The 27573-nt window shown below is 36.4% G+C and overlaps 1 protein-coding gene across 1 annotated transcript in view; it reads right to left on the reverse strand.

Moving 5' to 3' along the window:
- Positions 1-781: 781 nt before the first annotated feature.
- PELI1 (pellino E3 ubiquitin protein ligase 1) overlaps positions 782-27573 on the reverse strand; it is a 61349-nt gene continuing 34557 nt past the window's right edge. Inside the window, exons 2-7 of the mRNA XM_012477251.2 lie at positions 16844-16983; positions 13134-13263; positions 9114-9215; positions 4034-4231; positions 3752-3940; positions 782-3189 (exon numbers count right to left, since the gene is read on the reverse strand). Coding sequence (XP_012332674.1) covers positions 2623-3189; positions 3752-3940; positions 4034-4231; positions 9114-9215; positions 13134-13263; positions 16844-16914 — 1257 coding nt within the window. The 5' untranslated portion in view covers positions 16915-16983 and the 3' untranslated portion in view covers positions 782-2622. The remainder of the gene's footprint in view (positions 3190-3751; positions 3941-4033; positions 4232-9113; positions 9216-13133; positions 13264-16843; positions 16984-27573) is intronic.

Below are 27573 nucleotides of genomic sequence, written 5' to 3' on the forward strand. Positions count from 1 at the left end.
TGGAAGACTTTTACATGAGGGAAGTAAGCAAGGAAGGCTGCAAGAAGATAACCTAGTAAAAGAACTCCTATGTCTCAATGGCAGCCTTCCATGTCTTGCTTCATGACCCTAACATTTTAGATAAAAGGACATTTAATTCCTTGAACAAATTAAGTAGCATTTAAATATAAAGATTGCTTTGATAAAAAGAGTTCAGCCATAAAGATTTTCTTTCTTGAGAGTGCATTTAGGAGACCTAAATACAACTTTTTTCTCTCCTTGGCCAGCATACTGCCAATTCCTTAATGCAAGTGAGTAAGTAAAAGTCTTCTATTAGGCATGGCAAAATAACAGATCTAATATTCGAAATGCTTCAACAGCAAACACCCAACTGATAATTTAAATTGCCTGAGTTTTCAAAACTTAAATTTGATAGAAAATGAGCCAGGTTTTTCTCACCTGTTAGAAGAAAACGCAGGCAACTTTGTGAAGGGTATGAAATTTTTATGGTTACAAGGGGACTATTTAAATAGTCTAATATGTCATTTACAGGTGCCAACTCCCTAGCAAGGCTTAACTTAGAAAAGGCCTCAATTATTCAACCACTAACAAAGTTCCTTTATTAATAAGAGATGCTTTACAAAGAAAACCAGAGACTGTAAAGTGTTACATTAAATGCAAATTCTTCATCTATTTCAAATGAGTATTTTTGGGAGTGTGGAATAGAGTTGTCCACAATTTTCACTTCTGGTTTCTCATTCTTGATTACGCAAAAATGAACTCACAGAGACAAATTCAAATATCTATTTTGAAAAGTATTTACTTAGTTTAAATAAATTAATTGCAAATAAAAATCAAGCTACAATATATAGCCTGAATAGAAATGACTAGAACAAATACAACACAGGACTTGATTTCCTTGCATTAGTCACAAAGCATGTGACAATGTAGAAAACTTTAAAATCAATTACATTTCTTTGAAAAAGGGGTAACAGTAGTTACTGATACATCACAACTAATAAACTTATAATACAAGTTTCCTGACATGCATTTCCTGAGTGAACCCAAATGATCATTTTTAAAAACAAGGAAATTTCAACAGTTGAAGTAAAATAAAATAGTTCATGGCTTCTAAGCAACAAGTTTTGTTTTTTTAAAAACCAAAAGAAAATTCAGAACAGTGTTGTAATAGGATAAAGTAAAGCTATGCTACCATATATAAAACTTTGCTACAGTCAATTAAGTATTATACAACTTTTCAAACTAAAGGAAAACAAATCAAAATATTAAAAAAAAGACTGTCTGATCTAAAAGTGTACTGGTTTCTACAAGTGTCAAAAAAAGATCTGATGTAGTGCAACTGTCTATACTTGTGGTGCCTTTGAAAAAAGGGTGGGAAGCGGGGGAGAGAAGAAACTTGTTTTTGCTTCCAGAAGCAAAGGACATACTGGAATTAGAGAACAAACAGACCATGCAGTGGTCACTCCACAGTGCAGTCACTGGTGCTCAGCTGCATCTGCCAAGCAAACATTTACTTGAGTCTCACTGTGGCAATCCCTTAGGATTCAAACCCAGAGTTAAGGCTGGTCTGCTAAAAGGGGGCACTATTGTCATTCAACCCTTTAGATCTCTAGATTTCCTAATGCCTGAATAAAGCCAAATACAGAATAATTACTTAAGCATTTCTTTTTCTAAAAGCAAATCATGTCACTCTCCTTTCTTGCTAATTTATACTTTTTCTTATGGGAAGAATTTTTTTCTAGAAACAGTGAACAGATGAACCACAGTTTATATCCAAAAAATAAACTTGCCAAATGCTGCTGAAACTACAAACAGATTAGTTATCATGGGAGAAAAATAGATAATCTAGATTAAATTGCATATTCAAAGGAGCATATAAAATGTTTCTTAGCATTAAGTTTTTGTTATAGTACTACACTTGAGAGAAACATTAAGAAAAAGTCTTTCCTGATTATCTTCAATGTGGTTAAAAACAAACACCTTTCACACAATGGTAATTAATATGAATTTGGTCTTACAAATTACAAAGTATTCTAATTTACCAAATTATTTAGACTGGGGTGGGGAGAGAGGCTCTCTGGTCCTTCTTCCTAACTTTACAAATCCTTAAGCTAGGTGCTCACTAAGCTACCATTCACACCAAGGGTGTGCCACCATCATTACCATGCTACTCTATCAAGAACATTCTAAGGTATTTTCTATAATAAAGATAAATAGAAAAAAGTTAATATACATGTTGCTGTATTTTACAATGTTTGCAACAAACTGTAAACTAACATAGTTTGAACCAACAGTACCCTCAGTTATACAAAACAATTTCAGCACTGAGGATGGGTGATTCAAAAACACTAAAAGGAAGGCATCAAATTAGACTATGTCTTTTTCTCCTCAAAATATATTTTGAAAACTCAGAATTCAGAAGACTGGTGCTTTCAGAAATTCCTTTGCTTGAGTTTCCCAGATTTTTGCTCAGAAATTGCTACTATTTATTATAAATGTTTAAAAAAATTCTTCATCTTAATGCAAATGACCAGAGCAGAAAAACTGTGATGTGGACAAGTTTGAAAACCCAACTCACTTAGCTTATAAATTTATAATGTAGTCTTGGAGGACAATGGTCTTTTAGTCTAGAGGTCCTTGAAAAATAAGTCTGATGTAGCCTTGTTCACCAGCCAACTGATGTGCACAAAAGGGACAGGCTGCATGAAAAGTATGAGTACCATGAGGAAGAGGGATCTGGGACCAATAGGCAGTTGTCTTTTCTGAACACACATGCCCACATGGGCTAAATGCATGGGTTGGAGGGCCGGCGTCCACATAAAATCCAGCTTCACATCCAAGCCACAGAGGAACATAGGGACCGACAGACCTACACATAGGACATTCACGATCTTTTCCGTCACGTTCTTCTTTGTTTCCCCAGTTATGATAGCCATGTACATGGCCGCAGTTTAGATATACCCATGGTTGTTTTTCATCTACAACATCTTTCCTCTTCATACTAGGAAATGCTAGTGTGTTGAACCCTACAGGGCACTGAGGTCGTGCTGCATTGATTTCCTGTCTTAAAGCTTCTAAATGCTTTACTGTAGGAGTGTGGGAAAGGCCTTCTGCAGTACGCCATAGCAATGTTGCACCACAGAGGTCGATTAACGAGCCATCTTGTAACTGATTGGTTTCAATTTCCACCTAGAGAAGACAAGAGTTGAAAAACATATTCACCACTCTGTTTTGGATTTTTACCTAAGAGTTTTGGTTTTAAGTACTTCTTACTTAAGACATGAGATTTCCCAGGATTTTCACTAAATATTCAAGAAACTGACAGTAGTTATGAAAAAGATAAAAGTTTGAAAATCAAGGATAAAATATCAAACATTAACATATTTCTTTTTAGCCTTATAAAGACAACTTATGATTGAAACATCTGGCTAATCAATAAGTCTAATATTTTAAATGAGGTAAATATGGTCATATATATACAGATGACAACAGAAAAGATCAGAGTGCTGTTTAAGAAAGCTTAGGTTTTAAAATATATTAACATGATATGACAGAAGAATACACTTTTAGAGTTTACTAAATGAAATATTAAGATACTGTCCTCTAGAATTTGGTAGTCAGTGTTTGATAGACTTAATATTCTGTGTTGGCAATAGATTTAAGAGTTTTTTTGAATGGATGTAATGCATTCAGTTCAACTCATCCTATGTGTTTATTGAAGCTAATCAAGAAAATACCATTCAGCATTTACCATTTTTCCTCTCTGCTGAGCTGATCTGGTTTCACGCAGGCTAAATACATTTCCACACACTGATATTTCTCTCCATATTCCAGGCTTGGAGTCTTCTGTGAACCCATTGCGTGGATGCATTACAAGAACGCCATTAGTGGTCAAGCCATCCATCTGCCCATCTGATGTCTTCCATTTGGCAGCCTTTTCCTAGTAGAAATAATAGTAGTAAGCTTCCAATTACCTGTAATTTGGAATGAAAGCTAGTAAAAGAAAGCATCATTTAGAAAAAAAGCTTTTTACCCCAAGAAAGATGTTTTTTGATGAGTCAAATCCTGCAGCATAAATCCGTGCTGTAAAGGGAGGATTCCGTTCACATATTATTCTACAGGCAAATCTTGATATAGTGCTTTGTACTGACTGTGTATCAGAATTACTTTGACTTCCAGGAACTGTGTCAGTTACTACAAAATCAATAGGGCTTTCAGTTGACCGGCCAATCTGAGGGAAAAAGAAACATCTATAAACCCATTCAAAGAACACAGTGGAAAATCCATTCAAGAAGGCAGTATAAGAAGTAAACATTAAACCTCTGAAATTCCTAAAGTTCTTTACCATGCTTAACGTTGGGGGCATCTATACTCTTGAAAACTAATCAATCAGACTGTCTCTGATGAAGGTAATCACTTAGAGCACGGAATTAAAGGGGAACTTACAACAATATATGAACTCCTCAAGGAATGAAGAATTCAGCAATGGCTGAGATTTCTAGATGGCTGCAGATTTTAATCTTAACCCTTTTGGATGGAAATGTGTATATCATGTAGGTTCTTTCTCTTTAGAGATATTTAAAGAGATATTCTTTATATATATATATATATATGTAAATATGTATTACTGCATTTTAGGTTCTGGGGAACATGTGCAGATCATGCAGGATTGTTGCATAGGTACATACGTGGCAATGTGGTTTGCTGCCTCCATCCCCCCGTCACCTGTATCTGGCATTTCTTGCCATGTTATCCCTCCCCAAACTGCTTACCCCCAACTGTGTGATGCTTTCCTCCCTGTGTCCATGTGTTCTCATTGTTCAACACCTGCTTATGAGTGAGAACGTGCAGTGTTTAATTTTCTGTTCTTGTGTCAGTTTGCTGAGAATGATGGTTTCCAGATTCATCCATGTCCCTACAAAGGACACTAACTCATCATTTTTTATGGCTGCATAGTATTCCATGGCGTATATGTGCCACATTTTCCTAGTCCAGTCTATCATTGATGGGCATGTGAGTTGGTTCCAGGTCTTTGCTATTGTAAACAGTGCTGCAATGAACATACGTGTGCATGTGTCTTTATAATAGAATAATTTATAATCCTTTGGCTGGGGATTGGTGGGTCAAATGGAATTTCTATTTATTCTACCTTATTTAACAGAATATAGTAAACATATATAAGTAAATCTTTTAGGATGACTGCAGAACATTACACTATAAATACCATTTATATTAAGCTGATATGCAGCAATGTCTTCAGGTGCTATAAGAGGTGTACAAGACTGCTGATCCATTTATGTCAAGGGCTTGCATAGCCTTGCTTTGAGGTCTTATGTATACTTCATAGATTTTCTTGTTTCTTTTCTGTCAGGTTGTCAGCTATCACTCTTTGTTTTTGGTCATGCTTGTTTGCATCAACAAGCCCCTCCTTTAACTGGCTACTCTTATTTTGCTATGGATTGAGAAATCAAATAACCAACTTCAGAGAAGACAATTTCAAAAGGTTCTAATGAGAGCCTAAGGGATTCTCTAGGGAGCACAGAAAAGCAATTAACTGCATCAACTTTGTGGCATTTATTTTATATATATACTCTTCCTGGTTCTTGGGCATATTTCAGAGAGACAAGGCTCCCAGATAAGAGTTCTGGATGGGTGAGGTGTCAGAGATTTCAAAACATCTTCAGAGGTACTAGCTAGTAAATACGTTAATTTCATTTTGAAAGTTGAAAAGATAAAAGGAAATCAGTGGGTAGATGACAAAAGTGACAAGTGTCACAGGGCTTTAAAGCAAACATTTGGAAATTATCAGTTTGTGAATGTATTTGTTATAAAGTAGTATTGTAAAATTGAAGAATGTGGGTACTGAGAAAAAATACTGACCCTCTACAAAGATAAAGACTCTTAAAAGTCATTCTTTACATATTTTAGCCTAAAGTTCCTCATATCAGCACACTTCTAGATAAACTTCTTTAGTGTTTTTGTCCAATCATCAAGTATAAAGTCCTTATATTTAGATTGGAAAACTATTTAACAAATATAAGATTGGATATTGGCTAGGAACAGTGGCTTATGCCTGTAATCCCAGGACTTTGGGAGGCCAAGGTGGGTGGATCACTTGAGGTCAGTAGTTTGAGACCAGCCTGACCAACAAGGTAAAACCCCATTCTCTACTGAAAATACAAAATTTAGTTGGGTGTGGTGGCAGGTGACTGTGGTCCCAGCTACTTGGGAGGCTGAGACAGGAGAATTACTTGAACACAGGAGGTAGAGGTTGCAGTGAGCTGCGATCACACCACTGCATTCCAGCCTGGGTGATGGAGTAAGACTGTCTCAAAAAAAAAAAAAAAGATTGGATATCCCTTTTCTTTATTCTTAAAAATAAAGATATCTTAAATTTAAGATAATGATACCCAAATAAAATGGTCTCAGACCTTTCAAATTAAAAATATTTCCCAAAATAAAAAGGCTCTTTGAAAGCTAAAAGTGTAGGCCAAGGATTTAATTAATATTCAGAATCAACAGAAGTAGTACTTATTTGGAAAAAGACTGTTCCAGAGGGCTGACATTTCAACTGGGTCTTGGGAGAGAATATTTAAGACACTGAAGCAATATTTATAATGACAATGAGAAGGAAAAAAGTATTTATAAAGAAAAACCAATATGAATGTGATCAGATGCCAAAATATGATTAATGTTAATAATTAGCATTAAAAATACAGCTCTTTTGTCATTCTCCCTCACCCTCCAAGAGAAAACTCAATGGTTCCTTAAAGCTTATCTAAAATTTGTAGTTTATTATTTCTGATAATAGAAACTGACTCAAGATTTGCCTCCCATCTATCAATCCAGCCGAATTTCCTACTATTTGTGTCTACTAGGTACAGGTAGCTTGTCATCAATCTTTTACCACTGTGTACTTCTTTGGCATTTCTTTTGCCAGAATGCTTTTTACTGGTTGCTGGCAAAAATCCTACTTAACCTGATAAAAAGATCTATATAAAAAGGCACCAGTGTAAAGTCTTTTCTCCATCCTTCTTCAACCCAATGTGCTTAAAATTTAGAGGGTCAGTATAGCACCTAGGCATGTAATCAGCTTATAATGTCTCCCTTATGTACTTTATAGAGCCAAATGAGGCACAGAGTTGGAGTTGGAATATCTGATGACTTGAACAATAAATGTTCTTGTTCAGTTTACAGGGCAGACAATCCTAGAATGTTTCTAATACAATTCCTCAAAGACTGGCTAGTTTATCAAGGTAGTTTCTGATACATCACAGTCTTTTTGATGCAGAAATGTTTGGATTTTCCAAAGCTATAATACCTGTAGAAAGGGCATAATCAGTTTATGATACTGGGAAAAATTCTCAACTTTATGAAAAAGACAAAACTCGAAATGTTAAAACTTATTTAAGGGCTTTCATTAGATATGAAGACATTGTTTCAGAATTCAGGTTTAATTTCAGTTTTGCTCCCAAGTAACTCTATCATCTTTAACTCATAAGATTTCAGTTAACTTCATCTATAAAAGGGGTAAACAAATAAATATAAGGTACTTTCTGAAGCTGAAATTCTAGCTTGTGACCAAGTATCTTGGGAACATCTATCTATCTATCAATCAGTCAGTCAATCAATAAAGACATGAGATCTCACTATGTTGTCCAGGTTGGGCTCAAGCTATCCCCCCACCTGAGCTCCCTGAGTAACTGAGACTACAGGGGTGGTATCATTTTGATTTTAAAAAAAGCTAAGCTTATTCATTTTCACTGTTTGTCAGTGAAACAAAATGTGAAAAACCATCCTAAAGCTTTGTGTTAGGTTTTTGTTGGATCTAAATGTTAATCTTCATTAAAGATGTCATTTATTTTTGGTAAAAGTGAGGAAAACATAAACAAAAGCCCACATTCTAATATTAACTAGAGAAAAGAAATTCAGTATCTCATCTCATTAAAAGGGTTGGGCAGAGGGAGTGACTTCAAAGAAATATTTTGCTATTGACTGAAATTATATTTCCAGGCCTTTTCACTTTTATTTGCCTTGTAAAATAAAAAAAAAAGTCAAAGGGACAATAATTATAAGAGCAACATTATCAGGCAATTTATGTTCTACTTAAGTTTGTTTTTAAAAAGCCCAAGGCTTCAGAGAGCTCAATATTAAGGAAGAAGATCAAGAATTCTACTTACATCTTTGGAATGGACTCTCCTAGAATCTATCAGCTTATAAAAATGTCAGCACTGGATTGGTACAAAAAGTGAGAGAAAAAAATTTTTTTTTTTTTTTTGAGACAGAGTCTTGCTCTGTCTCCCAGGCTAGAGTGCAGTGGCGCGATCTTGGCTCAGCTCACTGCAACCTCCGCCTCCTGGGTTCAAATGATTCTCCTGCCTCAGCCTCCTGAGTAGTTGGGATTACAGATGCCCTCCACCATGCCTGGCTGATTTTTGTAATTTTATTAGAGATGGGGTTTCACCATCTTGGCCAGGATGATCTTGACCTCCTGACTCCATGATCCCCGTGATCCCCCTCCTCCAGCTTCTCAAAGTGTTTAGGATTACAGGCGTGAGCCACTGCACCCAGTCAAAAAATACTTTCATTGCATGAGTAGCATTGATCAAATATGTGCTGAGGAAAAAAGTTTGACTTCACATATGCAATACAAATAGTTAGGAACTGCCTAAACTGTTTATTGCCTAGAGAGGAAGGTGGGATGTAGTGGTAGAAAAAGTCATAAATATGTACAGAATATTTATTGTTTTCTTTTTTGGATCATAGCTACTATTCACTAAGTGTTTTTACTAAGTGCATGGCGCAGCTCTGAGTATTCTACATGTACTAGATCATTTAAGCCTCCTAATAGTCATGAGGGAGAGTCTATTATCTGCACTTTACAGAGGAGAAAACTGAGGCATATAATGGCTATGTAATATTTTCCAGTAATTCTGATTCCAGAGCCCATCTCAATCGTGCTTGACTGACTTCTACTTATGAGGTTTAGCAATCAATCTATATTTTAATAAAATACAATATAAAAATATGATAATCCTTTATCTGACCTCAGCAAAAGTTACCAAGACTAGATTTTTAACTTTTTGTTTTTTAAGAAAATAATGTTATAATACCTGAAACATATCAGTGTTGCTGTCATGAGTATATTCAACCACCACAGTCTGGGCCCGAGATAAAGTATATGATATGCTATGCTGGTCCTTGTTGCTTATTGCCTAAGAATGAAAAAATTAATAGCAAAAATTAGTAGGCAGGTCAATCCAATCTGAAAATCTTTTCATTAAAAAATGGGAAAACTATTTACATGACATATTTATATATTTTCCCCCTGAAAACATGACATATTTATATATTTTCCCCCTGATATTTAGAGCAGTGGTTAATAACTCCTGTCAGCTGTGATAGTAGTTTCTTGGGTTGAATGTGGCACTGAATAATATTTAGAAGCAGTTAAACAGTAAAAACATTATTTTATTTTTTAGAGATGGAGTCTCGCTCTGTCGCCCAGGCTGGAGTACAAGCGGCACAATCTTGGCTCACTGCAGGCTCTGCCTCCTGGGTTCAAATAATTCTCCTGCCTCAGCCTCCTAAGCATTTGGGACTACAGGCACACACCATCATGGCTGGCTAATTTGTTTTGTATTTTTAGTAGAGACAGGGTTTCACCACGTTGCCCAGCCTGATCTTAAAACTCCTGAGCTCAGAAAATCCACCCACTTTGGCCTCCCAAAGTGCTAGGATTACAGGTGTGAGCCACCACACTTGGCCCGTAATTTTCTTTTCTCAAACACTAGATTACCTTATTAAGTACTTTAAATTATAAAATAATCAAAACCAAATCCCAAATAAAAACAGAAAACGATAGTCAGTACTGCTCTGATAAGAAGTACAAAATCTTGCAAAATAAGATGAGTCTGATTTTTGAAGTTATTTAGAGAGCTATAAAGTTCACCAATAAGCCAAGTTAACTGGTTTTTGTAACCATTTTGTGACTCTAAAGATGACAAATGTTTGCCATATGCGGGGTGAGATACAGAAATATGCATTTGGGATTTGGTCCCAGGAGATAAAGGAAAAAAAAAATTTTAAAACAAAAGAAACATTCATAGAATGATTAAACATTACCAAAGGAAAGGAATGTAATGCTTATGACTGTACTTCTGACTTATCTCAAACTAAAAACATTGTTAACAAGAACTTTTCAGTTTTGTTTTCAAGTGTTTTCTATGTATTTGAGTTGAAGATAATATCAAAGGAGGGGAAAAATCCAGTCATCACACGAAGGAAGTAGAAATGGGCTGCGTAAAAAGAAAACAGATAAAAAGACAGAAGGGAATAATTATATACAGCAAAGAAGCTAAATTAAAAAACGCTTCTTAATTAGAAGTTTGGCATCATAAGTTTTTACTTGGTTTCAATTTGCAGCTAATCTGTAATAGATAAAGCCTTAAAACAACAACTTAAGATTAAGATTGTCAAATTTCCAAATATACCAATATAGAAATACCAAATTTCCAAATATATAAAGAGACTATACTAATGACTCAGTTTTATCAAAGCTTAATACTGCCACTTTTGCTTCTGATTTTTTTTTTTAAGGAATTAAACTACAGATACAATTGAGGCTGCCTACATGTCTCTCTCAATTCCCTTTTCTCCACACAGGTATCCAACCTCAAGAATGCAGTGTAGATCATTTACATGCATGTTTTACATATTTATTTCTACAAATTTAGGTATTTATAAATACTATATAATTGTTTTACAGGTTTTAAACCTATATATATATGTGTGTATGTATATATACACACACATATATTTTTAAGAGAACAGGTCTCACTATGTTGCAGAGGCTGAAGTGCAGTGGCTATTTACAGGCAGGAAAACAGCATACTAGAGCTTCAAACTCCTGTGCTCAAGTGATCTTCCTGTCTCTGCCACCCAAGTAACTGGGACTAACAGGCATGTGTCACAGTGCTCGGCTAAACAGCTGACTTTTCAATGAAATAATTACTCAGTATTTTGAAAAGTAATTCTTAGTGGCTAACGAGATTTTAAAATATTGGTTTTTGTGTGCTTTGAGATTGTAATCTTTGTGTGTTTTTTTAGCTATTAAACCTACTCTTAAACCGAGAATAAAAACTATGTCAAGTTTGAGTCTCACTGGACTAGAACGCAGGGTTTTAACCACTCACCCAAGATGACTGCCAGACTAAACACTTAATTTTCATCATGACCTCACTAATACATTCCTCCAAAATTTAAAGAGGAAAGAGTCAATCTTTTTTTTTTTTTAATTGAGATGGTCACACTCTGTCATTTAGGCTGCAGTGCAGTGGCATGATCTCAGCTCACTGCAGCCTCTGCCTTCTGGGCTCAAGTGATCCTCCCACTTCAGCCTGCCAAGTAGCTGGGACCTCAGGGCATGCCACCACGCTTGGCTAATTTTTTGTACTTTTGGTCAACATGGAGTTTCACCATGTTGCCCAGGCTTGTCTTGAACTCCTGAGCTCAAGTAATCCGCCCATCTTGGCCTCCCAAGTGCTGGGATTACAGGCGTAAGCCACCACGCCCAGCCAAGAGTCAGTCTGTGATCCCTAAGGTTCTTATTGCCTAGTAAAGATGAAAGATGAAAAAGAGATAACAATGAAAACATGAGGGCATGGCAGAGTAACAACAGGAAGAAAAGTACAGAATGTGATATTATAGAGGTAGGGATTAGAAATCTTTTCCCTGATAGTGATTTTCAACCAGAGGTAGTATTAGCTGTTTAAGGGGCATCTAAAAATATTTTGTGCATTTTTTGGCTGTTATGAGGATTTGCAGGCTCACATGGCATTTTGTGGGTGAAGGACCCATAAATGTCCTGTAGTATGTGGGAAAGTCCTGAATAATGAAAAACTGGCACACCCAAAACGTCAAGAGCACTCCTGGGGGAGATACTGTAAGAAGCGCCTCAGATTGGATCAATCTGAGGTTTACTTCTGCCACCTGCTTAGCACATTCCTTCTCTCCAAAGGAGCAAAAAGAAATACCCCAAAAGAAACTGTCCCTTTTCTGCACTAACTGGCTCCCAAATAGTAACAGAGGAATCCTAGTCAAGGCCTAAGGATTCTTTCACGAATCAAACTGGGTATAAAAGCTGAAAAGTCAATTATCTTCAGACACTGAAGCTGCAACCTAAAACCAGATCATATGCCAATTTTTCTGTCTCTCGTTTATTTAACTTATAAAGATATGCTTCAGATGGTATAATACTAATGTACATCCTTGGGCTACTTAGCTAAAGACACAGATACTTCCAGGAGTCAAAGAACTCTTTGTAATTTTTCTTATTTGCTCATTACAATATCAAATTCATTCTGTGTTATAAAATTGGAAGCAGAAGAATTCACAGAAAATACAAAGATGTGAAATTCCCCCTCCTTGTCTGTCACTATAGGAAAAGCCCAAGTATCCTGAAAATGGTGGTCCAGCTCCTGGAAATGTTGTTAGAAGAAGAAAAAGGGGCTAGAAGCATGAAATAGGCTAGGGGGTTGAGAAGTTATATTGTAGATGAACTTGGATATTGCTTGCATAGCTTTGATTCAATTTAATAATTATTGAGGTCTACTTTGTGCAAGGCACTATGCTAAAAGATAAGAAGTTATAAACCAAAAATGAATAAAAACACACAGAATCTTAGGTAAAGACCCTTAGTTTAAAAATTACCTCATCCACACATGCTTCTAATACCTGAATACACATATTATACATCACATTCCTCCTAGGGAGGCCCCTCCAGTAACAGAGTGGGAACTTTTCACTTCTCAGGGCAGATAGCTGCATAATTCTAAGTACTAGATAAAGCCCTGTCCCCCACCCCACCTCTTTTAATAAGGAAAGAGAATGTTCCTTCTAATTTCCACCCACTGATCCTGGTTTGTCATTAAAAAAAAAAGTCCAATTCCCCTTCCATATGGCAGCTCTTCAAATACCATGTCTCCAAAGTCTCTTCTCCAATCCAAACAAAAGGAAATTTCTGAAATAGAAATGTGAGGGGAATGCTAGAGAATATAAACAACACATAAAAGTCTTTCGATTTCTCCAAGTTAATTTATGTAGCTTTTTAAAAAAAAAAAATTATTTTTTACCTTTGCAGCCTGAGGAGTACAAGCAATATGCACAGTGCTGGGCTTCACCCCATTTGCCTTAGGTCTTTTAAACAAAGCAAACCTACTTTTCCTCCTTCCTCTATCGCCATTTGGGAGAGACCCATTATACCTGATGGGGGGAAAAAATATAAGTGATCTCTTGCAAGAACTGCACAATTATGAAACAAATGTTTTACTCTGGCTTGCAGAATCAGTTCCCAATTAATTATCTATTAGCATACTATAATTATTTCAAATTCCTTTGAGAAACTGTTGATCTCCACACCAGGTGCCAGTGTGTGAAACAAAATGAGATTTTTTTTTCTGGCTTCATTCCAAGTCACAGAGAACCTTTTGGATTATATACAGAGTTATCTCTATTTTTTTCCTTCCCTCTTTTATGAAAGATAATTAAGAGCTGATTAATGGCATGTCTGACTCCTTATGACTCATTCTGTTTTTTTAAGGTGAATTGTTTGCATATGCTCATACAACCTTTAAAAAGTATAGTATGTATTGTTTAAAACAGAATCTCCTTTAATTGTGAACCAAACACTTTAAATAGCTGAACTTTTGAAGTAAGGAATTTTTAGAGTTGTTAAGTCTTAGCTACGTGAATGTAAAAATACACTCTCATTATATTAGCAGAACCTGTCCAACGGACGTGTTTGCTAAGCAGTAAACATACTTTTGTTGTTCAGATCTTATGACCATTTTTCCATAACATGTATACACACATGCACACATACACACACACGGACAGGCGGGTGGATCACCTGAGGTCAGGAGTTCGATACTAGCCTGACCAACATGGAGAAACCCCATCTCTACTAAAAATACAAAATTAGCCGGGCTTGGTGGTGCATGCCTGTAATCCCAGCTACTCAGGAGGCTGAGGCAGGAGAATCACTTGAACCTAGGAGGCAGAGGTTGCAGTGAGCCGAGATCATGCCACTGTACACCAGCCTGGGTGACAAAGCAAGATGCTGTCTCAAAAAAAAAAGAAAAGAAAAAAGTTAAAAACAAAATAAAAATATTTGGGTGTTTACTGTAAACCAGACACTATTGAATTCTATCCCATATGCATCACCTCACTAAATATACTCTTGCAAAAATTCTACCAGATTGAAATCACTGTCCCCATTTTTACATGTTAGGAAACAGGCTGTTATTTTCTGAAGGTCACACAAGTGACACTGGCAAAGCCAGAATTTGAATTTAAGTATGTTTGTCATATAGTTAAATCATTCTTTACTGCTTCAGTGAAGGATGAACGGTAGCTTAACAATAATCTTTCCTCATTCACTGTCCACTTCCCCTGCCCCCTGCCCCCTGCCCCGACAAATCTTTGGTTTGATGATCTACTATATGTAGTTGGTCAATCTAGGGGGAAATGAAGCAGGGAATAGGGACAGTTTTGAGGCTGGAGGAGGAAGTGGTTATAAAATGGCCTGTAATTGTGGCTGGCAAGAAGAATGTTTTAAAGCTGAGAAGAGACTTTACTCAATGACTACCATATATAGAAATTACACTGACCCTTTATAAAAAATAAAACACTTTGTATTGGAAAAAGCCCTTGATAATGTTGCTAGCCTTGCTATGAGTCCAAAGTACAGCCCCTTAGCTAAGAAATTATTTTAGCTATTCTAGGCTTTGTGTTGCCACCAGCCCCATTGTCAATTCCTCATTGCCCCTTCACTACTGTCCTCTGAGTTGCATGACTCATCCCACTTCTGGATGTGGCTTTTTAGTCCCACATTGCATTCCTACAGTTCAAAGCTCTTTTCTAAGTAGCAACACCATGAAACCTTTTCCAGCTTCACTTCTAGAAGGTTGAGAAGAGAAAGTGTTTGCATTTTAAGACACCAAGTATCAGACACGGAGACAATTACTGTTGCTAATGATTATCTCTTAACTGAGGAACTTCTAGGCTAAGACTGGCAGTTTAAAACCATAAGCTAAATTTTAAACTAGTCCCTCAAATGACTCTCAAATTTCCTGCCAGAAGAATTTAACCTGGAAAAGTTTTTGGTAGTTAAGAGCTGTTTGTCTTCAAGTCTATGTGATTTGAAGTTGTAATACTGTAGTTACTATGCTAAGTTTATGATCTTTTAAAGTTTTTTTTTTTGAGAAAAGAATTTTAAATCTCATAGGGCCTTAGATGATCTTGTCTAATTGTCATTTTACAGAGGAGGAAATGAAGGCCCAGAATAGTTCAGTGACTTGCCCAGGGTCATACAGGGAGCAGTACTGGAATAAACACTGGATTCTAGGATTCTTAACCTCCAGTCAAGCTCAGTAACTCCATCTGATTTCCCTAGTTTCTTCTACTCTCTCATATGAAACAATGCACTCTCACTTTAACAACCTGACTCTCAAACATACTGCAATGTCTAGAGTTGCTTTTTAGGCAGAAGCAGAGAAACAGTATGGGGAAAATAAAATTAGCAATTTTATTTTATCTTTTTTTTTTTTTTTTTTTTTTGAGACAGAGTCTCGCTCTGCTGTCCAGGTTGGCTCCTGCAACCCTGCCTCCCAGGTTCAAGTGATTCTCCTGCCTCTGAGTAGCTGGATTACAGGCACACGCCACCACACCCAGCTAATTTTTGTATTTTTAGTGAAGATGGGGTTTCGCCATATTGGCCAGACTGCTCTCAAACTCTTGAGCTCAGGTGATCTGCCTGCCTTGGCCTCCCATAGTGCTGAGATTACAGGTGTGAACCACTGCACCTGGCCAAAAATGAGCAATTTTCTAGTTTCTGAGATCTCTAGTTAAGAGAGGCTAATACTGTGTCTCTACTTGGATAGTTATGGCAAGTTTAAGAGGAATAAATTGAAATAATTTGGAATAACTGAATCATCTATTCCTCAATCTTCAGATTCTATTTCTGTGAGTTACATGGATGAAACTACTTTAGGAGCTAAGAAGTAGCTAGGTCCTGTGATTCAGAGGTATTATGCTGTCACCATATACCTATATAACTCCTTTAACCAAAATGTACAGCACAAAGCAATAACTATCTAAGAGGGGCAAAAGAATAAATGAACCTACAGTATGAAATTACCTAAAGCAGGGAAGGAAAAGGGAATTTTTGGTAAAGTCACCTGAGGCAAAACATGAGATAAGGAAGACAATGGAACGACTGTGACATTGGACAAATACATTTTTCATATATATATATATTTTTTTTCTGAGAGTCTTACTCTGTCACCCAGGCTGGACAACCTCTGCCTCCCAGGTTCAAGCGATTCCCCTGCCTCAGCCTCCCAAGTAGCTGGGATTACAGGCATCCACCACCATACTCAGCTAATTTTTGTATTTTTAGTAGAGATGGGGTTTCACCATGTTGGCCAGGTTGGTCTCGAACTCCTGGCCTCAGATAATCTGCCTACCTCAGCCTCCCAAAGTGCTGGGATTACAGGCATGAGTCACGGTGCCCAGCCTTTTCATTTCATCTTTAAGAAACTTTGCTCTTTCTCCTGGTAAGGGTGAGACAAAGCTTGTGTTGTATTTTGAGTGCTTTTAAAAGATGGCATGAATATGAGAATTAAAAGAGTTTCCTGATTTGGTAACATTATCTGTAGCTTTAAATTCTTTTTGGAAGCAGGTAAGATATAAATTCTAAAACAAAAAAAGCACTTTTAACCTAGATGCCAAAATTAGCATATATTATTCAGTGGTGTGGCTCATCAAAATGGAGAAAACTTACCCTAAGACAATGAGCTCCCCATATTTTACTGGTGCTTTAGATGGATGATTTTCTTGATCAGGAGAAAACATGAGCTTGGCTGTCTTTCTCAAATCTTTGTTCACTGGTCAGGAGCTTTGGGACACCTTTTGCATTATTTCCTAGAGGGAAAAAGTTTTCATTAATAATGTGAACAGTTTATTTCAGTTTAAATAAAGATGTTATTTTCTAGCAGTCCTCTTGAACACAATATTATGCAAAGCATCACATGGTATATATATTGTATGGACATTTTGCCCAATAATGATTATATATTTGACAAAATTGTTTAAATGGGTCAAAAATGTAAATTTGAAGACTTCCACTTATAGAAGGATAGAACAGATATAATTTTCCCTTTTATTTCTGCTAAGTATAACTAAAAACCCTAGACATTATATACAAAACATAAGAAGACTGAAAAGTGGAGAAGGCAGACTAAGTAAGGGACCTTAGGACCCATGGAATATGACACAGTGGTGTAAATTCTCTGGGTTTTCTTTTTGCCTACCTCGACTTGGAGCTAAAGAAGGCATGAACCTGGCGATGCCAACTGGCACAGACAAAAAGAGCCACAACAAAAGCTTGCTCTCTCTAGGCAAAGAAACAAGAAAGGGACAGCCTAGCAAGACGGAAAACTTTTGACAGCAACTGTTTTGCTCCAGTCAAACCCAGAAAGCACTTTCACCCCACCCCACCCCCACCTAGAGCAAAGTGAGGAGCCTTGACTTTCACATTATAAACCATAGTGAGGATCTCCAATGCCCTACTGGAGCAATGTCAAAGTAGGCGAAGTAGGGAGCCAAGACTTTCGCCCTGATGTCCAGGCATGCCCCCACACCTGCCCCAGTGGTGTCAGTGCATACTATGTGGGGAACCTAGACTTCCACCCCTCACCCAGCAATAACAAGAAGGATCCTCTTCCTCAGGTGTCAGTAGAGGCAGAGTAGGGACCTGTGACTTCTACGTCCACCCAGCAATAATGAGGAGGCACCCCTTATTACCTTGCCAAAGCGGTGTCAAGAAAACCCAGTGGAAACAGAAGGTTTAGGTAATATCCAGAGTCTAGGAACATAATGTGAAAATATCTAGTTTTAATAGATAATCACTCATCCTAGCAAGAACAAGAATTAAAACAATGCAAAAGATAATCAACAGATGCCAAAACTTAGATGACAGAATTACCTGACAAAGATTTAAAAGCAGTTATGATAAAAATGCTTCAATGAGCAATTATAAAATATGCTTAGGATAAGTGAAAAAAATAGAAAGTCTTAGCAAAGAAACAGAGGATATAAAGAAACAAATAGAAATTGTAGAACTCAAAAACACATTAACCAAAATAAAATGTTCACTGGAGATGCTCCACAGCAGAATGGAGGGGACATAGTAAAGAGTCTGAACTGGAAGATAGAACAGTGGAAATTACTTGATCTGAACAATAGAAAGAAAATAGGAAAAAACAAAATGAAACAAATAAAAGAGACTTATGGACTGGTGACACTATAGGAAAAGATCTAACGTGTGTCCCTGGAACCCAAAAAGAAAGAAGAAAGAGTGAAGCTGAAAAAGTCCTCAAACAGGCTGGGTGTGGTGGCTCACACTTGTAATCCCAGCACTTTGGGAGGCTGAGGCAGGTGGATCACTTGAGGTTAGGAGTTCAAGACCAGCCTTGCCAACATGGTGAAACCCTGTCTCTACTAAAAATACAAAAATTAGCTGGGTGTGGTGGTGTGCCCAGCCCAGCTACTTGGGAGGCTAAAGCGGAAGTAACCTGCTTGAACCTGGGAGGCGGAGGTTGCAGTGAGCCAAGATCGTGCCATTGTGCGACAGAGTAAGACTCTGTCTCAAGGGACAAAAAAAAAAAAAAAAAGCATCCTGGAAGAAAGAACATTGACTGTATTTATAAGAGAAAAACAATTAGATTGACAGTAGATTTCTCTTCAGAAACCATAGAACCCAGAAGACAGTGGCATAATATTTTTCAGGTGCTGACAAAAGGGAAGTCAAGACATCCTCAGACAAGGAAAAATTAAGAGAATTTGTTACCAGCAGACCCACTATAAAAGAATGGCTAGAGGAAATTAACTAAACAGAAAATAAATAAAATAACCTTAAAATATCAGAGAAGATATAAAAACATGGTAGCAAAAATATGAATAAATACAATAAAACTTCCTTTTCTTGAATTTTCTAAATTTTATCTGATGGTCAAAGTGAAAACTATAATACAGTTAGTTAGATGTGTTTCTAAATGTATGTAAAGAAAATAGTTCAGAAAATTATATTGTACTCCTGAGCATTTATCTCAGAGAAACAAAGACATATCCATCCAAAAACCTGTACATAAATATTTGTGCCAGCTTTCTTTGTAATAACCCAAACTGGAAACAACACAGATCTTCTTACTGAATGAGATTAAACTGTACATCCTTACCATGGAATAGTACTCAGCAATAAAAAGAAACAAACTATTGATAAATGCAAAAACACAGGGAATCTCCAGAGAATCATGTTAAGTAAAACTAGTCTCAAAGGTTACATGAATGATTCCATTTATGTAATATTCTTGAAATGACAAAATTATAGGAATGGAAAACAGATTAGTGGGTGCCAGGGGTTAAGGATGGGGTGAGACTAGGAGGAAATGTAAGAGTGGCTACAAAAGGGCAATAGGAGGGTGATGAAAATATTCTGTATCTTTATCATTATCAATGTTCTGGTTGTGATATTTTACTATAGTTTTGCAAGATGTTACTTGGTGGAAGCTGGGTAAAGGGTATGAGGAATCTCTATTATTTCTTACAATTGCATGTGAGTCTACAATTATCTCAAAGTAAAAAGTTTAATTAAAAAATATAAATTTGGCTGGGTGCAGTGACTCACGCTTGTAATCCCAGCACTTTGGGAGGCCAAGGTAGGAAGATCACTTGAGGTCAGGTGTTCAAGACCAGCCTGGCCAACATGGTGAAACCCTATCTCTACTAAAAATACAAAAATTAGCAGGGTGTGGTGGTGCACATCCGTAGTCCAGCTACTTGGAAAGCTGAGGCAGGAGGATCGCTTGAACCTGGGAGGCAGAGGTTGCAGTGAACCAAGATCATGCCACTGTACTCCAGCCTGGGTAACAGAGGAGGACTCTGTCTCAAAAATAAAAAAAAAATATTGTGTGTGTGTGTATGTGTTTGTGTATATATATATGTATTTGACACAAGTATGACAAACAGAAAACTAATACTTCTGATAAGTCAGAAAAATCACAATAAATAATCCCCAAAATATTATGTCTATTTCATCTGCAGTTTAATTGGATCAAGTATTTTCCATGTTTATTTTTCTCCCTAGTTCCTGATAGACCTGTTACAAAGGTTTCACAGCAAAACTCTTCATAGCTAGACCATAAAAGTCTCCTTTTGTTTTATACCTCCACCAACAGGTTTCATAGGAATCTCATGATGAAAAATGTCTACTTGTCTTTTTCTACAGTACAGTGAAATACAGTACAATGAAATACAGCCTACGCAGTGGCACTTTTGGTGAGAAGGCAACACAGAATGTATGTAGCCCAGTGAATAAGAACAGGTCAAAGGAAAAGTTAATGAATAAAACAAGTCATTTTGACTCCTGGTAATCCCTTGGAAGTGACATACACATTTAGAATAGTCATTCACACTAACACACAACTTCTATCATCAGTAAATTCAGAAAATTAAATTATTTTAAAAATGCTTCAGAAATATTTTAAGAAAAACATTTCCATCATTCAAATACACTAAAAACACCTCTCGTCTCTCTAGATATATTTGCTTTTGCTGAAGAGATTTTAATTCATTACAGTATTTAAAAGGTTACAGAGATCGATATATTCCTATTTCACCATAATTGTGATACATTTGAGTTGTGAGGCGCTCAAATTCCTTTAGAAAAATAAACTTATGCTATGCTAACTAAAACTTTCAATGTAAAAACAAGTTTCAAGGACAATGAAATCAACCAAAGAATAATTTTGGTTTCATATAATAAGATCTTCTGATATACATGAAATCATACTTTAGTATATGAACATATACTTCCCCTCTAAGAAGCGTTTCATTTAAAAAAGTTATACAGAAGCTTAACTAGAGGCATTAGCTGTGCTTTTCTGTTTAGACAATTAAGGTACTGCCAACAAACATGAAAACAATGCTTTGACACATTTCTGACCAAGAACAGCAAGAATTAAAAATTTAATAATAAGTAATTAAATGTAAATTAATTTTAAATTAAATTAAATTTTAATAACATTGCTTTGTTTTCATTTGAATTCCTATTTAGAGTTACTATTTAAAGGATATGATGGTTTTCCATTTATAGTAGCAAAAAATTTTCTTTAAAAGTAAGCTTATTTATTTAAAGGAGCCAATTTAAATTGTATTAAATAGCATTAGTAAGTGCACAGATATGGCAAACATCTGAAAGTATAAATGCCCATATTTGGCTGACATTAGTGTATCGCATGGCTAGCAAGTATTAGCCTGTGTTCTAGTTCTAGCTGTCTTTGAACAAAGCAATCTGATTCTCCTCATCTCTAAAAATGAAGGGACTAAAGTAGAATAAAGGGAATTTGGGAGGTGGAAAAAATATAAGCCACCATCTGGTCCTGACATAAGACTTTACAAGTAACGTGCATAACACTATAGATTAGGTTCTATTGCCTCTATAGCAAAAGGAACAATTTTTTTGCTTAAACAAGAAACTAAAAAGCAAGAGTAAGGCTGGCATACACCCTCCATATACTTTCTAGAGCCCTTGGTCAAATTAGCCAAGAAAAACTATGTATTTCCAATCAGACATATTCTTACTCTGCTTAGGTCCCTTAGAAGGCCTGATCTGGAGATATTTTATCAGTGACATCAAAGTTTCAATCACAAGAACACATTCGATCTTGGTTTCTACTTCTGTATTTGATATCTCAAACCTAAAATAAAACACTTTAGTAGTACCAGTTATTTATATAGATAAATGACCCAAAATAAAGTTTTTAAAATTTAAAAATGGCATGTAATCAATCAATATATAACTGGCATTATTGAACTGCAAATAAAATGTGCTATGACAGCTATTTCTCCTGGAACCTTTCACTGCAATTCTAACATATATTGAAAGGTGACTTGTGGAAAAAAAAATTTTATGTACTCTCTGAAGAAAGATTCATTATCTTCCTAAAGTTTTATAATCTTTAACAAAGTCCAGTACCTAGACAGTGGTTTCATACTCATTGTCTTTATATATTCTTTCTGTATTTTAAAATCTGAGTAAAAGAATTCTTCAAAATGAATTCCTAGGCTGGGCATGGTGGCTCATGCCTAGAATTCAAGCACTTTGGGAGGCCAAGGTGAGAGGATCACTTCAGGCCAGGAGTTTGAGACTAACCTGCACAACATAGTAACCCTCCCATCTCTACAAAAGAAAAAAAAAGAAAAAGTAAAATCAGAAAAAAATAGCCAAATGTCATGACATGCACCTATAGCCCTAGCTACTCAGAAAGCTGAGGCAGGAGGATCACTTGTATCCAGGAGTTCAAGGCTGCAGTGAGCTATGATCTTCCAGCCTGGGTGACAGAGAGAAACTCTGTCTCAAAAAAAAAAAAAAGGAAAAAAAATTCCTGAAGTCATGTACTTGACTTCAAATGAGTATGTACATAAAAAAATCTTAATGTCTCAATTACTGGCTCCATTTGTTGGTCTCCAATTGAGTTAGTTTGACTTCATTTATTCAGCCCTATCCCAATGTTATCTAGCACCAAGAACATGAAATAGCACCATTAATTCTACTCAAGACTAGAAGAAATGCTAGAGAAAATTTTCCTTATATAAAACTGTCTTCTATTTTATCTATCATTTTGAAACTTTGCTTGATACTTGAAAGCATGTTGCTCTCATTAGCAAAAACTAACCTTCCAGAGTTAAAAAAAATTTTTAAATAAATATATTCTGGAATAGTGGTATTTTCTGTGTGGGCTAGGAGAACATGAATAGTCGTAAAATATATATTTATTAGGAACAGTAGTATTAATTTGACTGTTAAGCATTCCAGTCATTTCTTCTTCAAGGGCCAATGAAATACAATTATTTTCATATCAAGTCTTCCCAAAGGAAAGACTTGCTATAATATCTGTCAGTTTCACCTAAAGAAGAAAAACTATGAAATCAGTCTTTGTTCCTCAGCCTAATAAATGTTTTCTTTCAGTATTTACATCACACACAGCCTTTTGCTTACTACCTACTAAACACAAGTAAAAAATTTCTGCTCTAAAAACAAAACAAATACTAAGCAAGGGACAAAACAAATCTTATGCAGATTGTTTACACAATCTTCTGAGCACTTCTATTTTGGTGGGCAAGTGGGTAGGCATAATGGGGTGCTGAGAAACAAAGAAAAATGTTTTAAAACATGAAAATGTTATAACATTTCTTTATGGGGAAAAACAATGTGGACTGCATATATTATCTCAGATAAAACAGATTTCCATCTATACAGTTTCCCTGTGGTTGATTTCAAAAGGATGACACAAACAGAAAGAACTGCTTTAGTGTGTTTGTGGTGGAACCATTTTATGAAACCAATTCAGCTGACGACCGGAGTTTAATTCATAGCAGTTTCTTGATAAGAGTGAAAATTTAATCACCTTCCTTCTTTCACAACCAGCAGGAGTAACACGCAGTATTTTTACATAAAAGGAGAAACAATGGTGTGCAGTAGTAGTTGGAGGTTACTACTTTCTGCTAGTGTCTTTTAGCTTCTCAACACAGCAGTGGAGGAAGTGAAGTCTATGTTCCCCTTCCCAAAATACAGGACAACATCTGTGCAAATTCCCAGCCTCCTCTCTTAGAGAAGCCAAATAACATGCTGATAGTCTGTCACCTACAGAGATAACTTATTTTCATGCTGATGGAAAAGCAATTAACATCTTTCTTAGGGACAGTATTTGTTCCTTTAAACTGGAGTTTCTCAACCTAGGCATTACTGACATTTTGATATTGTGGGGTACTGGCCTGTGCATTGTAGGGGGTTCAGCAGTATCTCTGACCTTTCTGTTCTACCTAGATGCTGGTAGAACATTCTAGTTGTGACTTTTAAAATACCTCAACTTCCTATCCCCCCACTACTCACTCCCCACCTTGTGAGAACCACTGCTCTAATCTTGAATTGAGGACAACATTTTGTTCTTAGGATTGAAATTTCCCCTTTTTTGGGCATACTTCTTGGCACATAGTAAGGTATTTACTGTTTGCTTACTAACATTATACTGATACTGATAATAAAAGGTTATTTATACTAAGACTTGTGTTAGTAAAGGCCATGACTTTCAATGTAGCTGTAGTTTCAGTATTTTAGTAGAATGACAGGAGTGGCTGAGAGTGAGAATGAGAATGTTGCCTTGATGGCAATTAATTATTAATGTTTCCGTTCATGTAAAATATTTTAATATTGTGGCTACCTCTCTCAGACGGTTGAAGGAAAGGGACTAGAGCTGGAGTGGTCACAAAAGTAATTATAAGGCTAGTGCTGGGTAGCCTGCTGTTTAGAGAAAGGCAAATCTTTGGAGGCTAGATAAATATCTTCTGGGCTAAGGGACCCATATTTAGAAAAATTAAAAGCAGGTTTTGGCAAGCATGAGAGAATTCTTTTAAGTCAAAAGAGGGTATAAATTTGAATCAACCTTGGGGTAAGGTCTATCTTGCACTTTCATAGAATGGTAATTAGCAAAATGCTTTCACATAAGATTATTTTATTTGACCCTCATCATAGCCCTGTGAATTGGGCAGGAAAGTCTTAACTCCATTTTCCAGATAGATGAGGGTACTGAGTAGGTCAGAAAAGCAGTGACTGGTTGAAGGCCAAAGAGCTCTGGCAGAGCTAGGACTGGGATCCACATATAAACTCAACATACATTAACCCATTTAATTTCTATTACAACTATAAAGTACAATCATTTGTCCCCATTTTATAAAGGGAGAAACTGAAGCTACCAGAGGTAAAGTGGCCCAGGTTTTCTGATGTCATTACTCCACACCCCAGAGAAGGTAGAATGGGGCTAATTCCTAAACAGACTAAAATACTCTATTATAGGACCATTTAGAAGACTAGAAAATATTCATGTGTAAAATAAACCCAAAAAGTTACACTTCAGCATAGATTATTAACAACTACTCAACTATGACTAGTGCTTTTTGAGATTATTTGAACCTTTGTCACTTCCTCAATGCTTAATATATTTGTCAACCCATTTCCTGGTAGTGACCAACGATAAACATGTCAGTAAATAAAGTGGACGTTGCATGCCTATTTTTAACATGAGGACAGAAAGGAACCCAAGGGGGAAAATCAGGGTATTGCACAAAGGTAAATTCCTAGTACCAGCAGGAAGAAAAACATATTACATTAGAAGTGAGTCCAGACAGCTTCGAAACAGACAGGTTCACATGCTCCCTGATTGTGGAAGGAGGGTTGTTTATATACAGTTTTGCAACCTTACCCACAAATAATCACTTAATTCCCTACACCTAGAAAAAATATTTTTAAAGACACAACTAAGAGCCCAAACAGTTTTATTGTCTCTGTCCATTCTTGGCCTATTCAACAATTTCAGATTACCAAAGTTCCTAAAATGACAAAATGCTCCTCAGAAAGCAAGACTAGAAATTCCTCTAGGTTTAACCATTAAAGTCTCAAATAAAATTCTGCATAAAGCAGCAAATTCAGTAGGATTTGACAGTTATTTGGAACAAAAACATGGGACAAAAGGATATTAATGGGAAATCCTATCATTTTCTAAAGTCAGCATTCGGCACTGGTAGTCCCTTTTCATAATGGCCAATACTGAATTCTGTCTTTGTGCCAAGCACTGTTCTAAGCACTTTACATGTATTAAGTGATTTAATCTCTGGGACAACCTTAAGTGATAAGAACTATTATAACCCACATTTTACAGATAATAAAACTAAGGTTACAAATCAAACTCTAGCACTCTGGAACAGCTGAAACAATTGAGTTTTAAAGTACAGGCACATCTGGTTTTATTGCACTTTGCTTTATTTTATTGTGCTTCGCAGATACTGTGTTTTTTACAAATTGAAAGTTTGTGGCAACCTGCATAGGCGAGTCTATTGGTGCCAATTTTATGAAAGCATATGTTCACTTCATGTCTGTGTCACATTCTAGTAATTCTCACAATATTTTAAACTTTTTTCATCATTATATCTGTTATGGTGGTCTGTGATCAGTGACTTTTTATGTTACTGTTGTGACTGTTTGGGGTGCCATAAACTGTGCCCATATGAGGTGGTAAACTTAACTGATAAAAGCTGACTGGGTTCTGACTGCTCTACTGACTTGCTGTTTCTCCCATCTCGTTCGCTCTCCTTAAGCCTCCCTATTTCCTGAGAGACAATATTGAAATTATGCCAATTAATTATCCTACAGTGGTCTCTAACTGATCAAGTGAAAGGAAGAACTGCAAGTCTCTCCCCTTAAATCAAAAGCTAGAAATGATTAGGCTTACTGAGGAAGGCACATTGAAAGTTGAGACAGGCTGAAAGCTAGGCCTCTTCTGCCAGTTAGCCAAGCTGTGAATGTAAAGCAAAGTTCTTGAAGGAAATTAAAAGTGCTATTCCAATGAACACATGAATGATAAAAAAATGAAACAGCCTTATAACTGATATGGGGAAAGTTTTAATGGTCTGGATAGAAGATCAAACCAGCCAAAACATTCCCTTAAGCCAAAGCTTAATCCAGAGCAAGGTCCTAACTCTCTTCAATTCTATGAAGGCTGAGAGAGGTGAGAAAGCTGTAGAAGCTGGCAAAGGTTGGTTAATGAGGTTTACAGAAAGAAGTCATCTCGCCAAAACACAAAAGTGGAAGCTGAAGAAGCAAGTGCTTGATAGAGAAGCTGAGCAAGTCATCCAGAAGATCTACTAGCTAAGGTCACTGATGAAAGTGGCTATAATAAATAAGAGATTTTCAATGCTGACAAAATAGCCTTCTTTCTATTGAAGAAGATGTCATCTAGGATGGCATTATATAGCTAGAGAGAAGTCAATGCCTGGTTTCAAACTTTCAAAGGACAGGCTGACTCTCTTATGAGCTAATGTAGCTGGTGACTTTAAGTTGAAGCCAATGCTTATTTATTTACCATTCTGAAAATCCTAGGTCCCTAAAGAATGATGCTAAATCTACTCTGTCTCTCCTCTATAAAGGAAACAACAAAACCTGGATGACAGTACATCTGTTTACAATATGCTTACTAAATATTTTAAGCCCACTGTTGAGAACTATTGCTCAGGAAAATATTTCTTTTAAAATATTACTGTTCATTGACAATGCACCTAGTCACCCAAAAGCTCTAATGGAGATGTACAAAAAGATTAATGTTTCCTTGGATGGAATCTACTGATGAAGATGCTGTGAACAAAGGATTAGAATATTATATAAACTTAGTTGATAAAGCAGCAGCAGGGTTTGAGAGGATTGACTCCAATTTTGAAAGAAGTTCTGTGGGTAAAATGCTATCAAACAGCATTGCATACTACAGATAATTTTTCGTGGAAGGAAGAGTTCAATGTGGCAAACTTCATTGTTGTCTTAAGAAATTGCCACAGCCATCCCAACCTTTGGCAACCACCACCCTGATCAGTTGGCAGCCATCAATATGGAGGCAAGACTTTCCACCA

Source organism: Aotus nancymaae, unplaced genomic scaffold (genome assembly GCF_030222135.1).
Source record: "Aotus nancymaae isolate 86718 unplaced genomic scaffold, 86718_ANA_hifiasm-v0.15.2.pri h1tg000057l, whole genome shotgun sequence".
Classification (NCBI taxonomy): Eukaryota; Metazoa; Chordata; class Mammalia; order Primates; family Aotidae; genus Aotus; species Aotus nancymaae.